This window comes from Phyllobates terribilis, unplaced genomic scaffold, assembly GCF_046119375.1.
Source record: "Phyllobates terribilis strain yellow unplaced genomic scaffold, ASM4611937v1 Scaffold_2__4_contigs__length_985480577, whole genome shotgun sequence".
NCBI lineage: Eukaryota > Metazoa > Chordata > Amphibia > Anura > Dendrobatidae > Phyllobates > Phyllobates terribilis.
The window spans coordinates 20,642,039-20,657,336 of record NW_027362762.1 but is presented as its reverse complement, the minus strand read 5'-3'; the positions used below and the strand labels follow the sequence as shown (position 1 = coordinate 20,657,336).

Here is a 15,298-nt window from a genome sequence, read left to right as displayed (position 1 = left end):
GTCCAGGAGGGTACATACAGCCCTGCTCCAGTATAAAGGGGGTCCAGGAGGGTATATACAGCACTGCTCCAGTATACGGGCTACAGGAGGGTATATACAGCACTGCTCCAGTATACGGGGTACAGGAGGGTATATACAGCCCTGCTCCAGTATACGGGGGATACAGGAGGGTAAATACAGCCCTGCTCCAGTATATGGGGGTACAGGAGGGTACATACAGCCCTGCTCCAGTATATGGGGGGTACAGGAGGGTATATACAGCACTGCTCCAGTATACGGGGGTCCAGGAGGGTATATACAGGCCAGCTCCAGTATACAGGGGTCCAGGAGGGTACATACAGCCCTGCTCCAGTATACGGGGGATACAGGAGGGTATATACAGCCCTGCTCCAGTATACGGGGGATACAGGAGGGTATATACAGCCCTGCTCCAGTATACGGGGGTCCAGGAGGGTATATACAGCCCTGCTCCAGTATATGGGGGTCCAGGAGGGTATATACAGCCCGGCTCCAGTATATGGGGGTCCAGGAGGGTATATACAGCCCTGTCCAGTATACGGGGGTCCAGGAGGGTACATACAGCCCTGCTTCAGTATACGGGGGGATACAGGAGGGTACATACAGCCCTGCTCCAGTATACGGGGGGGATACAGGAGGGTACATACAGCCCTGCTCCAGTATACGGGGGGATACAGGAGGGTACATACAGCCCTGCTCCAGTATACGGGGCTACAGGAGGGTATATACAGCCCTGCTCCAGTATACGGGGGTCCAGGAGGGTATATACAGCCCTGCTCCAGTATACGGGGGTCCAGGAGGGTATATACAGCCCTGCTCCAGTATACGGGGGTCCAGGAGGGTATATACAGCACTGCTCCAGTATATGTGGGGATACAGGAGGGTACATACAGCCCTGCTCCAGTATACGGGGGATACAGGAGGGTATATACAGCACTGCTCCAGTATACGGGGTACAGGAGGGTATATACAGCACTGCTCCAGTATACGGGGTACAGGAGGATATATACAGCCCTGCTCCAGTATACGGGGGTACAGGAGGGTACATAGAGCCCTGCTCCAGTATATGGGGGTACAGGAGGGTACATACAGCCCAGCTCCAGTATAAGGGGGGATACAGGAGGGTACATACAGCCCTGCTCCAGTATACAGGAGGGTATATACGGCCCCGCTCCAGTATACAGGAGGGTATATACGGCCCCGCTCCAGTATACAGGAGGGTATATACGGCCCCGCTCCAGTATACAGGAGGGTATATACGGCCCCGCTCCAGTATGCAGGAGGGTATATACGGCCCCGCTCCAGTATGCAGGAGGGTATATACGGCCCCGCTCCAGTATGCAGGAGGGTATATACGGCCCCGCTCCAGTATGCAGGAGGGTATATACGGCCCCGCTCCAGTATGCAGGAGGGTATATACGGCCCCGCTCCAGTATGCAGGAGGGTATATAAGGCCCTGCTCCAGTATACAGGAGGGTATATACGGCCCTGCTCCAGCATACAGGAGGGTATATACGGCCCTGCTCCAGCATACAGGAGGGTATATACGGCCCTGCTCCAGCATACAGGAGGGTATATATGGCCCTGCTCCAGCATACAGGAGGGTATATATGGCCCTGCTCCAGTATACAGGAGGGTATATATGGCCCTGCTCCATTATACAGGAGGGTATATATGGCCCTGCTCCATTATACAGGAGGGTATATAAGGCCCTGCTCCAGTATGCAGGAGGGTATATAAGGCCCTGCTCCAGTATGCAGGAGGGTATATACGGCCCTGCTCCAGTGTACAGGAGGGTACATACGGCCCTGCTCCAGTATACAGGAGGGTACATACGGCCCTGCTCCAGTATACAGGAGGGTACATACGGCCCTGCTCCAGTATACAGGAGGGTACATACGGCCCTGCTCCAGTATACAGGAGGGTATATACGGCCCTGCTCCAGTATACAGGAGGGTATATACGGCCCTGCTCCAGTATACAGGAGGGTACATACGGCCCTGCTCCAGTATACAGGAGGGTACATACGGCCCTGCTCCAGTATGCAGGAGGGTATATACGGCCCTGCTCCAGTATGCAGGAGGGTATATACGGCCCTGCTCCAGTATGCAGGAGGGTATATACGGCCCTGCTCCAGTATGCAGGAGGGTATATACGGCCCTGCTCCAGTATACAGGAGGGTACATACGGCCCTGCTCCAGTATACAGGAGGGTATATACGGCCCTGCTCCAGTATACAGGAGGGTATATACGGCCCTGCTCCAGTATACAGGAGGGTACATACGGCCCTGCTCCAGTATACAGGAGGGTACATACGGCCCTGCTCCAGTATACAGGAGGGTATATACGGCCTGCAGATTCGTGCTGCTCCTTCTTCTGATTCCTCAGTGTCCGACTTCTCTGCATCGGTTCTGCAGGTCTGTTGCTCTCTGTTATCAGCCAGTGCAGGCTGGAGTCAGCCAGAGCTCGTACTTATTGTCTCTGGACTGTGGGGGTCGTCCTCCCTTCTTGATGTTGGGGGCCGTCGTATCTAATGGATTGTTATTGGGGTATTTGTCGCTGTAGGGGAGGGGGCACTGGTGCCAGGGGCTGTTGTCTCTGGCGTCCTGACGTTCGGGGTGGGGACGTGGCAGTGGTTTTTCGGGCATCTTGACGTTACTCCTATCAGGACCGACAGATAAAACTGCAGCCAGCAGCCCCGTATGACACCTCGCTGGCCTCAGGGTCTCTGCCCCTGCACCCTCAGATGTGGGGGTCCTGTGTGATCGCGACCCTGTATCCTCGCCCCCCACGGTGAGTCCGCTTCCTCCCGGATGGCTCCTCATTCCTGCGAGGACATTGCCGCTTCCCCTCAGCTTCTCTCCTCCCGGTAGAAAGGAAACAGTCGGATTTCTGGTTGTTGGAGTCGCGGCCTGAAGGTGACGGCGCCGCAGAACAATGGGGACGACGTCAGCGGAGATTATTACACATCAATAATCACCTCTGCTGTATAAACAGCCGTATACTGGAGGGGGCTGTATATACTGGAGGAGGGTTGTATATACCCTCCTGTACCCCCTGTATACTGGAGCAGGGGTGTATATACCCTCCTGTACCCCCATATACTGGAGCAGGGGTGTATATAACCCTCCTGTACCCCCTGTATGCTGGAGCAGGGGTGTATATACCCTCCTGTACCCCCTGTATACTGGAGCAGGGATGTATATAACCCTCCTGTACCCCCTGTATGCTGGAGCAGGGGTGTATATACCCTCCTGTACCCCCCGTATACTGGAGCAGGGGTGTATATATCCTCCTGTACCCCCCGTATACGGGAGCAGGGGTGTATATACCCTCCTGTACCCCCCGTATACTGGAGCAAGGCCGCATATACCCTCCTGTACCCCCTGTATGCTGGAGCAGGGGTGTATATACCCTCCTGTACCCCCTGTATGCTGGAGAAGTGCTGTATATACCGCCCTGTACCCCCTGTATGCTGGAGCAGGGGTGTATATACCCTCCTGTACCCCCCGTATACTGGAGCAGGGGTGTATATACCCTCCTGTACCACCCGTATACTGGAGCAGGGGTGTATATACCCTCCTGTACCCCAGTATACTGGAGCAGGGGTGTATATACCCTCCTGTACCCCCCGTACACTGGAGCAGGGGTGTATATACCCTCCTGTACCCCCCGTATACTGGAGCAGGGGTGTATATACCCTCCTGTACCCCCCGTATACTGGAGCAGGGGTGTATATACCCTGCTGTACCCCCGCATAGTGGAGCAAGGCCGTATATACCCTCCTGTACCCCTGTATACTGGAGCAGGGGTGTATATACCCTCCTGTACCCCCTGTATGCTGGAGCAGGGGTGTATATACCCTCCTGTACCCCCTGTATACTGGAGCAGGGGTGTATATAACCCTCCTGTACCCCCTGTATGCTGGAGCAGGGGTGTATATACCCTCCTGTACCCCCGCATAGTGGAGCAAGGCCGTATATACCCTCCTGTACCCCCCGTATGCTGGAGCAGGGGTGTATATACACTCCTGTACCCCCTGTATACTGGAGCAGGGGTGTATATACCCTCCTGTAGCCCCCGTATACTGGAGCAGGGGTGTATATACCCTCCTGTACCCCCTGTATACTGGAGCAGGGGTGTATATACCCTCCTGTACCCCCTGTATACTGGAGCAGGGGTGTATATACCCTCCAGTACCTCCCGTATACTGGAGCAAGGCCGTATATACCCTCCTGTACCCCCTGTATGCTGGAGCAGGGCTGTATATACCCTCCTGTACCCCCGTATACTGGAGGAGGACTGTATATACCCTCCTGTACCCCTGTATACTGGAGGAGGGCTGTGTATACCCTCCTGTATCCCCTGTATACTGGAGCAGGGCTGCATAGACCCTCCTGTACCCCCGAATACTGGACCAGGCTGTATATACCCTCCTGTACCCCCATATACTGGAGCAGGGCTGTATAGACCCTCCTGTACCCCCGAATACTGGTCCAGGCTGTATATACCCTCCTGTACCTCCCTGTATACTGGAGCAGGACTTCTCACTAAATTAGAATATCAAAAATTTAATTTATTTCAGTTCTTCAATACAAAAAGTGAAACTCCTATATTAGAGTGATTACACGCAGAGGGATCTATTATATAGAGTCATTACACACAGAGGGATCTATTATATAGAGTCATTACACACAGAGGAATCTATTATATAGAGTCATTACACACAGAGGGATCTATTATATAGAGTCATTACACACCGAGGGATCTATTATATAGAGTCATTACACACAGAGGGATCTATTATATAGAGTCATTACACACCGAGGGATCTATTATATAGCGTCATTACACACAGAGGGATTATATAGAGTCATTACACACAGAGGAATCTATTATATAGAGTCATTACACACAGAGGGATCTATTATATAGAGTCATTACACACAGAGGGATCTATTATATAGAGTCATTACACACCGAGGGATCTATTATATAGCGTCATTACACACAGAGGGATCTATTATATAGAGTCATTACACGCAGAGGGATCTATTATATAGAGTCATTACACACAGAGGGATCTATTATATAGAGTCATTACACACAGAGGAATCTATTATATAGAGTCATTACACGCAGAGGGATCTATTATATTGAGTCCATTACACACAGAGGGATCTATTATATAGAGTCATTACACACAGAGGGATCTATTATATAGAGTCATTACACGCAGAGCGATCTATTATATAGAGTCATTACACACAGAGCGATCTATTATATAGAGTCATTACACGCAGAGCGATCTATTATATAGAGTCATTACACACAGAGGGATCTATTATATAGAGTCATTACACACAGAGGGATCTATTATATAGAGTCATTACACACCGAGGGATCTATTATATAGCGTCATTACACACAGAGGGATCTATTATATAGAGTCATTACACGCAGAGCGATCTATTATATAGAGTCATTACACACAGAGGGATCTATTATATAGAGTCATTACACACAGAGGAATCTATTATATAGAGTCATTACACACAGAGGGATCTATTATATAGAGTCATTACACACAGAGGGATCTATTATATAGAGTCATTACACACCGAGGGATCTATTATATAGCGTCATTACACACAGAGGGATCTATTATATAGAGTCATTACACGCAGAGGGATCTATTATATAGAGTCATTACACACAGAGGAATCTATTATATAGAGTCATTACACGCAGAGGGATCTATTATATTGAGTCCATTACACACAGAGGGATCTATTATATAGAGTCATTACACACAGAGGGATCTATTATATAGAGTCATTACACGCAGAGCGATCTATTATATAGAGTCATTACACACAGAGCGATCTATTATATAGAGTCATTACACGCAGAGGGATCTATTATATAGAGTCATTACACACAGAGGGATCTATTATATAGAGTCATTACACACAGAGGGATCTATTATATAGAGTCATTACACACAGAGGGATCTATTATATAGAGTCATTAAACACAGAGGGATCTATTATATAGAGTCATTACACACAGAGGGATCTATTATATAGAGTCATTACACACAGAGGGATCTATTATATAGAGTCATTACACACAGAGTGATCTATTATATAGAGTCATTACACACAGATGGATCTATTATATAGAGTCATTACACACAGAGTGATCTATTATATAGAGTCATTACACACAGATGGATCTATTATATAGTCATTACACTCAGAGGGATCTATTATATAGAGTCATTACACACAGAGTGATCTATTATATAGAGTCATTACACACAGAGGGATCTATTATATAGAGTCATTACACACAAAGGGATCTAATATATAGAGTCATTACACACAGAGGGATCTATTATATAGAATCATTACACTCAGAGGGATCTATTATATAGAGTCATTACACACAGAGGGATCTATTATATAGAGTCATTACACACAGAGGGATCTATTATATAGAGTCATTACACACAGGGGGATCTATTATATAGCGTCATTACACGCAGAGGGATCTATTATATTGAGTCCATTACACACAGAGGGATCTATTATATAGAGTCATTACACACAGAGGGATCTATTATATAGAGTCATTACACGCAGAGCGATCTATTATATAGAGTCATTACACACAGAGCGATCTATTATATAGAGTCATTACACGCAGAGGGATCTATTATATAGAGTCATTACACACAGAGGGATCTATTATATAGAGTCATTACACACAGAGGGATCTATTATATAGAGTCATTAAACACAGAGTGATCTATTATATAGAGTCATTACACATAGATGGATCTATTATATAGAGTCATTACACACAGATGGATCTATTATATAGAGTCATTACACACAGAGGGATCTATTATATAGAGTCATTACACGAAGAGGGATCTATTATATAGAGTCGTTACACGCAGAGGGATCTATTATATAGTCATTACACGCAGAGGGATCTATTATATAGAGTCATTACAAAAAAGAGGGATCTATTATATAGAGTCATTACACGAAGAGGGATCTATTATATAGTCATTACACGCAGAGGGATCTATTATATAGAGTCATTACACGCAGAGGGATCTATTATATAGAGTCGTTACACGCAGAGGGATCTATTATATAGTCGTTACACACAGAGGGATCTATTATATAGAGTCGTTACACACAGAGGGATCTATTATATAGAGTCGTTACACGCAGAGGGATCTATTATATAGAGTCGTTACACGCAGAGGGATCTATTATATAGAGTCATTACACACAGAGGGATCTATTATACAGAGTCATTACACACAGAGGGATCTATTATATAGAGTCATTACACACAGAGGGATCTATTTCACGTGTTTATTTCTGTTAATGTTGATGATTATGGCTTACAGCCAATGAAAACACAAAAGTCATTATCTCAGTAAATTAGAATAATTAACAAAAAACACCGGCAAAGGCTTCCGAAGCGTTTAAAATGGTCACTTAGTCTGTTTCAGTAGGCTCCACAATCATGGGGGAGACTGCTGACTTGACAGATGTCCAGAAGGTAGTCATTGACACACTCCACAAGAAGGGTAAGCCACAAAAGGTCATTGCTAAAGAAGCTGGTTGTTCACAGAGCGCTGTATCCAAGCAGATTAATGGACAGTTGTGTGGTAGGAAAAGGTGCACAAGTAACCGGGATAACCGCAGCCTGGAGAGGATTGTTAGGAAAAGGCCATTCAAAAATGTGGGAGAGATTCACAAGGAGTGGACTGCTGCTGGAGTCATTGCTTCCAGAGCCACCACACACAGACGTATCCAGGACATGGGCTACAAGTGTCACATTCCTGGTCTCAAGCCGCTCATCACCAATAGACAATGACAAAAGCGTCTTACCTGGGCCAAGGAGAAGAAGACCTGGACTGTTCTCAGTGCTCCAAGGTGTTTTCAGATGAAAGTAAATTTTGCATTTCATTTGGAAATCAAGGTCCAGAGTCTGGAGGAAGAGTGGAGAGGCCACAATCCAAGCTGCTGGAGGTCTAGTGTGAAGTCTCCACCATCAGTGATGGTTTGGGGGCCATGTCATCTGCTGGTGGAGGTCCACTGTGTTTTATCAAGACCAAAGTCAGCGCCGCCGTCTACCAGGACATTTTACAGCTCTTCATGCTTCCCTCTGCCGACAAGCTTTATGGAGATGGAAATGTCATTCTCCAGCAGGACTTGGCCCCTGTCCACACGGCCAAAAGTACCAATACTTGGTTTACACACAACAGTATCACTGTGCTTGATTGGCCGCAAACTCGCCTGACCTTAACCCCATAGAGAATCTATTATAGAGAATCTATGGGGTATTGTCAAGAGGAAGATGAGAGACCCCAGACCCCACAATGCAGACGAGCTGAAGGCGGCTATCAAAGCCACCTGGGCTCCATAACCCCTCAGCAGGGCCACAGGCTGATCCCCTCCATGATACAGGCTGATCGCCTCCATGATACAGGCTGATCGCCTCCGTGCCACAGGCTGATCGCCTCCGTGCCACAGGCTGATCGCCTCCGTGCCACAGGCTGATCGCCTCCGTGCCACAGGCTGATCGCCTCCGTGCCACAGGCTGATCGCCTCCGTGCCACAGGCTGATCGCCTCCGTGCCACAGGCTGATCGCCTCCGTGCCACAGGCTGATCGCCTCCGTGCCACAGGCTGATCGCCTCCGTGCCACAGGCTGATCGCCTCCGTGCCACAGGCTGATCGCCTCCGTGCCACAGGCTGATCGCCTCCGTGCCACAGGCTGATCCCCTCCATGCCACAGGCTGATCCCCTCCATGCCACAGGCTGATCCCCTCCATGCCACAGGCTGATCCCCTCCATGATACAGGCTGATCCCCTCCATGATACAGGCTGATCCCCTCCATGATACAGGCTGATCCCCTCCATGATACAGGCTGATCCCCTCCATGATACAGGCTGATCCCCTCCATGATACAGGCTGATCCCCTCCATGATACAGGCTGATCCCCTCCATGATACAGGCTGATCCCCTCCATGATACAGGCTGATCCCCTCCATGATACAGGCTGATCCCCTCCGTGATACAGGCTGATCCCCTCCGTGATACAGGCTGATCCCCTCCGTGCCACAGGCTGATCGCCTCCGTGCCACAGGCTGATCGCCTCCGTGCCACAGGCTGATCGCCTCCGTGCCACAGGCTGATCGCCTCCGTGCCACAGGCTGATCGCCTCCGTGCCACAGGCTGATCGCCTCCGTGCCACAGGCTGATCGCCTCCGTGCCACAGGCTGATCGCCTCCGTGCCACAGGCTGATCGCCTCCGTGCCACAGGCTGATCGCCTCTGTGCCACAGGCTGATCGCCTCCATGCCACAGGCTGATCGCCTCCATGCCACAGGCTGATCCCTCCATGCCACAGACTGATCCCCTCCATGCCACAGGCTGATCCCTCCATGCCACAGGCTGATCCCTCCATGCCACAGGCTGACCCCTTCATGCCACAGGCTGATCCCTCCATGCCACATTGCCGCATTGATGCAGTAATTGATGCAAAAGGAGCCGACCAAGTATTGAGGCATTTACTGAACAGACATTTCAGGAGGACGACAAGCTGTTATAAAGTATTCTAATTTACTGAGATAATGACTTTTGTGTTTTCATTGGCTGCAAGAAATAGATCCCTCTGCGTGCAATGACTCTATATAATAGATCCCTCTGCCTGCAATGACTCTATATAATAGATCCCTCTGCCTGCAATGACTCTATATAATAGATCCCTCTGCCTGCAATGACTCTATATAATAGATCCCTCTGCGTGTAATGACTCTATATAATAGATCCCTCTGCGTGTAATGACTCTATATAATAGATCCCTCTGCGTGTAATGACTCTATATAATAGATCCCTCTGCGTGTAATGGCTCTATATAATAGATCCCTCTGTGTGTAATGACTCTATATAATAGATCCCTCTGTGTGTAATGACTCTATATAATAGATCCCTCTGTGTGTAATGACTCTATATAATAGATCCCTCTGTGTGTAATGACTCTATATAATAGATCCCTCTGCGTGTAATGACTCTATATAATAGATCACTCTGTGTGTAATGACTCTATATAATAGATCCCTCTGTGTAATGACTCTATATAATAGATCCCTCTGTGTAATGACTCTATATAATAGATCGCTCTGTGTGTAATGACTCTATATAATATAGGAGTTTCACTTTTTGTATTGAAGAACTGAAATAAATTAACTTTTTGATGATATTCTAATGTAGTGAGATGCACCTGTATATACCCTCCTGGACCTCCGTATACTGGAGCAGGGCTGTATATAACCTCCTGTATACTGGAGCAGGGCTGTATATACCCTCCTGTACCACCCATATACTGGAGCAGGGCTGTATATACCCTCCTGGACCCCCGTATACTGGAGCAGGGCTGTATATACCCTCCTGTACCCCCGTATTCTGGAGCAGGGCTGTATATACCCTCCTGGACCCCCGTATACTGGAGCAGGGCTGTATATACCCTCCTGTATCCCCCGTATACTGGAGCAGCGCGGATCTGCAGGCGTCGGTGCTGTAATCAGAGGACAGGACGACTCCGGGGTCACCGATGCCACGAGAGTTGCCCCAAAACCCGGTCACATGACCGCAGTTGACAACAAACACAACCTAAAATGTTGCAACCTCAGGAGATCCTGGGAACTATCCCAATCATCACTGACCGCACTGAAAACACAAACTCTGGACCCTCCCCTGCGGACCCCACTATACGTCAATGGCTGCTCCTGACAACAGGACTTCATAGGAAAAAAGGTGTCAGACTACATCACAGACAACATAGGGCAGGGGTCCGCCTTATCCACGGGCCAGGAGTCCGCCTTATCCACGGGTCACGCTAGGATCCTGGCGGACAACAGTGCGTTGGAGGCCGGGGCCCGGCTCCCACCAGAGGCCACACAACGGCGAGGGGGCCCGGCTCCCACCAGAGGCCACACAACGGCGAGGGGGCCCGGCTCCCACCAGAGGCCACACAACGGCGAGGGGGCCCGGCTCCCACCAGAGGCCACACAACGGCGAGGGGGCCCGGCTCCCACCAGAGGCCACACAACGGCGAGGGGGCCCGACTCCCACCAGAGGCCACACAACGGCGAGGGGGCCAGACTCCCACCAGAGGCCACACAACGGCGAGGGGGCCCGGCTCCCACCAGAGGCCACACAACGGCGAGGGGGCCCGGCTCCCACCAGAGGCCACACAACGGCGAGGGGGCCCGGCTCCCACCAGAGGCCACACAACGGCGAGGGGGCCCGGCTCCCACCAGAGGCCACACAACGGCGAGGGGGCCCGGCTCCCACCAGAGGCCACACAACGGCGAGGGGGCCCGGCTCCCACCAGAGGCCACACAACGGCGAGGGGGCCCGGCTCCCACCAGAGGCCACACAACGGCGAGGGGGCCCGGCTCCCACCAGAGGCCACACAACGGCGAGGGGGCCCGGCTCCCACCAGAGGCCACACAACGGCGAGGGGGCCCGGCTCCCACCAGAGGCCACACAACGGCGAGGGGGCCCGGCTCCCACCAGAGGCCACACAACGGCGAGGGGGCCCGGCTCCCACCAGAGGCCACACAACGGCGAGGGGGCCCGGCTCCCACCAGAGGCCACACAACGGCGAGGGGGCCCGGCTCCCACCAGAGGCCACACAACGGCGAGGGGGCCCGGCTCCCACCAGAGGCCACACAACGGCGAGGGGGCCCGGCTCCCACCAGAGGCCACACAACGGCGAGGGGGCCCGGCTCCCACCAGAGGCCACACAACGGCGAGGGGGCCCGGCTCCCACCAGAGGCCACACAACGGCGAGGGGGCCCGGCTCCCACCAGAGGCCACACAACGGCGAGGGGGCCCGGCTCCCACCAGAGGCCACACAACGGCGAGGGGGCCCGGCTCCCACCAGAGGCCACACAACGGCGAGGGGGCCCGGCTCCCACCAGAGGCCACACAACGGCGAGGGGGCCCGGCTCCCACCAGAGGCCACACAACGGCGAGGGGGCCCGGCTCCCACCAGAGGCCACACAACGGCGAGGGGGCCCGGCTCCCACCAGAGGCCACACAACGGCGAGGGGGCCCGGCTCCCACCAGAGGCCACACAACGGCGAGGGGGCCCGGCTCCCACCAGAGGCCACACAACGGCGAGGGGGCCCGGCTCCCACCAGAGGCCACACAACGGCGAGGGGGCCCGGCTCCCACCAGAGGCCACACAACGGCGAGGGGGCCCGGCTCCCACCAGAGGCCACACAACGGCGAGGGGGCCCGGCTCCCACCAGAGGCCACACAACGGCGAGGGGGCCCGGCTCCCACCAGAGGCCACACAACGGCGAGGGGGCCCGACTCCCACCAGAGGCCACACAACGGCGAGGGGGCCCGACTCCCACCAGAGGCCACACAACGGCGAGGGGGCCCGACTCCCACCAGAGGCCACACAACGGCGAGGGGGCCCGACTACCTGGAGGATGGAGAATCCTGGAGGGACCACAGTTTTGGTTGGAGTCTCCTAAGTTCTAAACTTTTTCTGTTCTATACACAATTGTAAATAATTTTCCTATTCCTTTAACAGATTTGTGCCCGGACTGGATTCACGGCGGCCACAGGGCCAGGAGGCTCAGCGGGACGCGTCCGCCGTATCCACCACAGATTACCGCCATGACGGCGGGATGGCAGTTATAGCAGCGCAGTATGGCGGGTGATGCCGGGCCGTGACCAGCACCGCATCCTCCGCCATCCTTCGTGTGTCGCCCCCATGGGAGGCGGGGGTGACGGGTACTCACAGGACGCAGAGGGCGTACGCCCCGGTGACGCTCTCGCTGTCTCGGACCAGGAAGCTGCCGTCTCTCCCGGCCTTGGCCAATAATTCCTCGGCAGCGGCGCGGCTCAGATCGCGGTGGTACCAGGGCAGCGCCATGTTCCCCGCAGCGCTGGACGCCAGCACCGCGCCGCAGCTCGACGCCATCTCCAGGAAATTAAGTAAGAAAAAAAAAAAATCCAAAAACTAAAAAAAAATAAATAAATGGAAGAAATTAAAGTGTCAACAAGTAAAAAGTCGCAACAAGTTTCCACAAAAAGTTACAAGGGGTCAAGTAAAAGCCGCGAGCGGCCGCAGCCGGGGGCCCCGCACAGAGAGGGGGCGACACCCCAGGAAATCCGCCCGCGCCCCCCGAGCCCGCATCACCCTGCGCCCGGAGGAGAGGAGGAGCCGCGGTCACTGAGCACCCGGACACCGGGCGGACAGCGGCCAAACCCCGGGCACCGACACAACGCCCGACATCCCGCGGCCACAAAGCGACACTGGCGGCCAGAAAGAGGAACCGCCGGAGACAGAGCAGCCGCCTCCTCCCCGGACACCGGAGAACACAGCGACACCGAGCGGCCGCACAGAGTAACTGCACCGGGGATGGACAGCGACACCTGGTGTCAGCAGAGAGTAGGACGGCACCTAGCGTATACACCGTGTACAGAGGCTGGACAGTATGCTGTACACTGACATCATACATTACACAGTGTGTCTACACAGTAGTGGGGAAAGTCCGGCGAAGTCAGAAGGTTTCACAAGTAGAAGTAAATAATTCACTGTTATTATTAAAAAAAACTATCAAACCTCCATCCTCAGTATCTAGCGACCGCCCGTCGCCTCCATCATCAGTATCTGGTGACCGCCCGTCACCTCCATCCTCAGTATCTAGCGACCGCCCGTCGCCTCCATCATCAGTATCTGGTGACCGCCTGTCGCCCCCATCATCAGTATCTGGTGACCCCCGTCACCTCCATCACTTCTTCTCAGGTTATAGAGGATCTCGGCAGGAGGTAGATGTAAATATGACCTCCCGATGTCACCTGTGTGGCTGTGAGGATTCACAAGTCTACAGTCACATAGTCTGACTGCAAATTTTTGTGTAAAATCTGGAAAATTCCTTTAAGAGCGAGGACTCCTGGGGGCGATGATTCGGAGTCCTGATCAGCCCGTCTGTCTGGGATCACTTGAAGGATCCGCACAAGCCTCATACACAGCAGATCTGGGGTCAGATCTCCCCGATGTCTGACACAACCTCCTGCTGAGAGCCTCCATAACCTGTGAAGAAAAATGGCCACAGCTGGTGGTGAGGTCACCTCCGTGAGGTAACGCGGCCCCGACGTCAGAGCGTGTGAGGTAGCGCGGCCCCGACGTCAGAGCGTGTGAGGTAGCGCGGCCCCGACGTCAGACCGTGTGAGGTAGCGAGGCCCCGACGTCAGAGCGTGTGAGGTAGCGAGGCCCCGACGTCAGAGCGTGTGAGGTAACGAGGCCCCGACGTCAGAACGTGTGAGGTAACGAGGCCCCGACGTCAGAGCGTGTGAGGTAACGAGGCCCCGACGTCAGAGCGTGTGAGGTAACGAGGCCCCGACGTCAGAGCGTGTGAGGTAACGAGGCCCCGACGTCAGAGCGTGTGAGGTAACGAGGCCCCGACGTCAGAGCGTGTGAGGTAACGAGGCCCCGACGTCAGACAGTGTGAGGTAGCGAGGCCCCGACGTCAGACCGTGTGAGGTAACGAGGCCCCGACGTCAGACCGTGTGAGGTAACGAGGCCCCGACGTCAGACCGTGTGAGGTAACGAGGCCCCGACGTCAGACCGTGTGAGGTAACGAGGCCCCGACGTCAGACCGTGTGAGGTAACGAGGCCCCGACGTCAGACCGTGTGAGGTAACGAGGCCCCGACGTCAGACCGTGTGAGGTAACGAGGCCCCGACGTCAGACCGTGTGAGGTAGCGAGGCCCCGACGTCAGACCGTGTGAGGTAACGAGGCCCCGACGTCACACCGTGTGAGGTAGCGCGGCCCCGACGTCAGACCGTGTGAGGTAACGAGGCCCCGACGTCAGACCGTGTGAGGTAACGAGGCCCCGACGTCAGACCGTGTGAGGTAACGAGGCCCCGACGTCAGACCGTGTGAGGTAGCGAGGCCCCGACGTCAGACCGTGTGAGGTAACGAGGCCCCGACGTCAGACCGTGTGAGGTAACGAGGCCCCGACGTCAGACCGTGTGAGGTAACGAGGCCCCGACGTCAGACCGTGTGAGGTAACGAGGCCCCGACGTCAGACCGTGTGAGGTAACGAGGCCCCGACGTCAGAGCGTGTGAGGTAACGAGGCCCCGACGTCAGACCGTGTGAGGTAACGAGGCCCCGACGTCAGACCGTGTGAGGTAGCGAGGCCCCGACGTCAGACCGT

At 53.3% G+C, this 15,298-nt stretch overlaps 1 protein-coding gene across 2 annotated transcripts in view; it reads right to left on the bottom strand.

Annotated features, from left to right (window-relative positions):
* Window positions 1-13,460, bottom strand: part of INPPL1 (inositol polyphosphate phosphatase like 1) — a 61,179-nt gene extending 47,719 nt beyond the window's left edge. For both annotated transcript variants that reach the window (XM_073661170.1, XM_073661169.1), the window contains exon 1: window positions 12,874-13,460. In XM_073661170.1, the coding sequence (XP_073517271.1) occupies window positions 12,874-13,055 (182 nt within the window). In that variant the 5' untranslated portion in view covers window positions 13,056-13,460. The remainder of the gene's footprint in view (window positions 1-12,873) is intronic.
* Window positions 13,461-15,298: the final 1,838 nt, after the last annotated feature.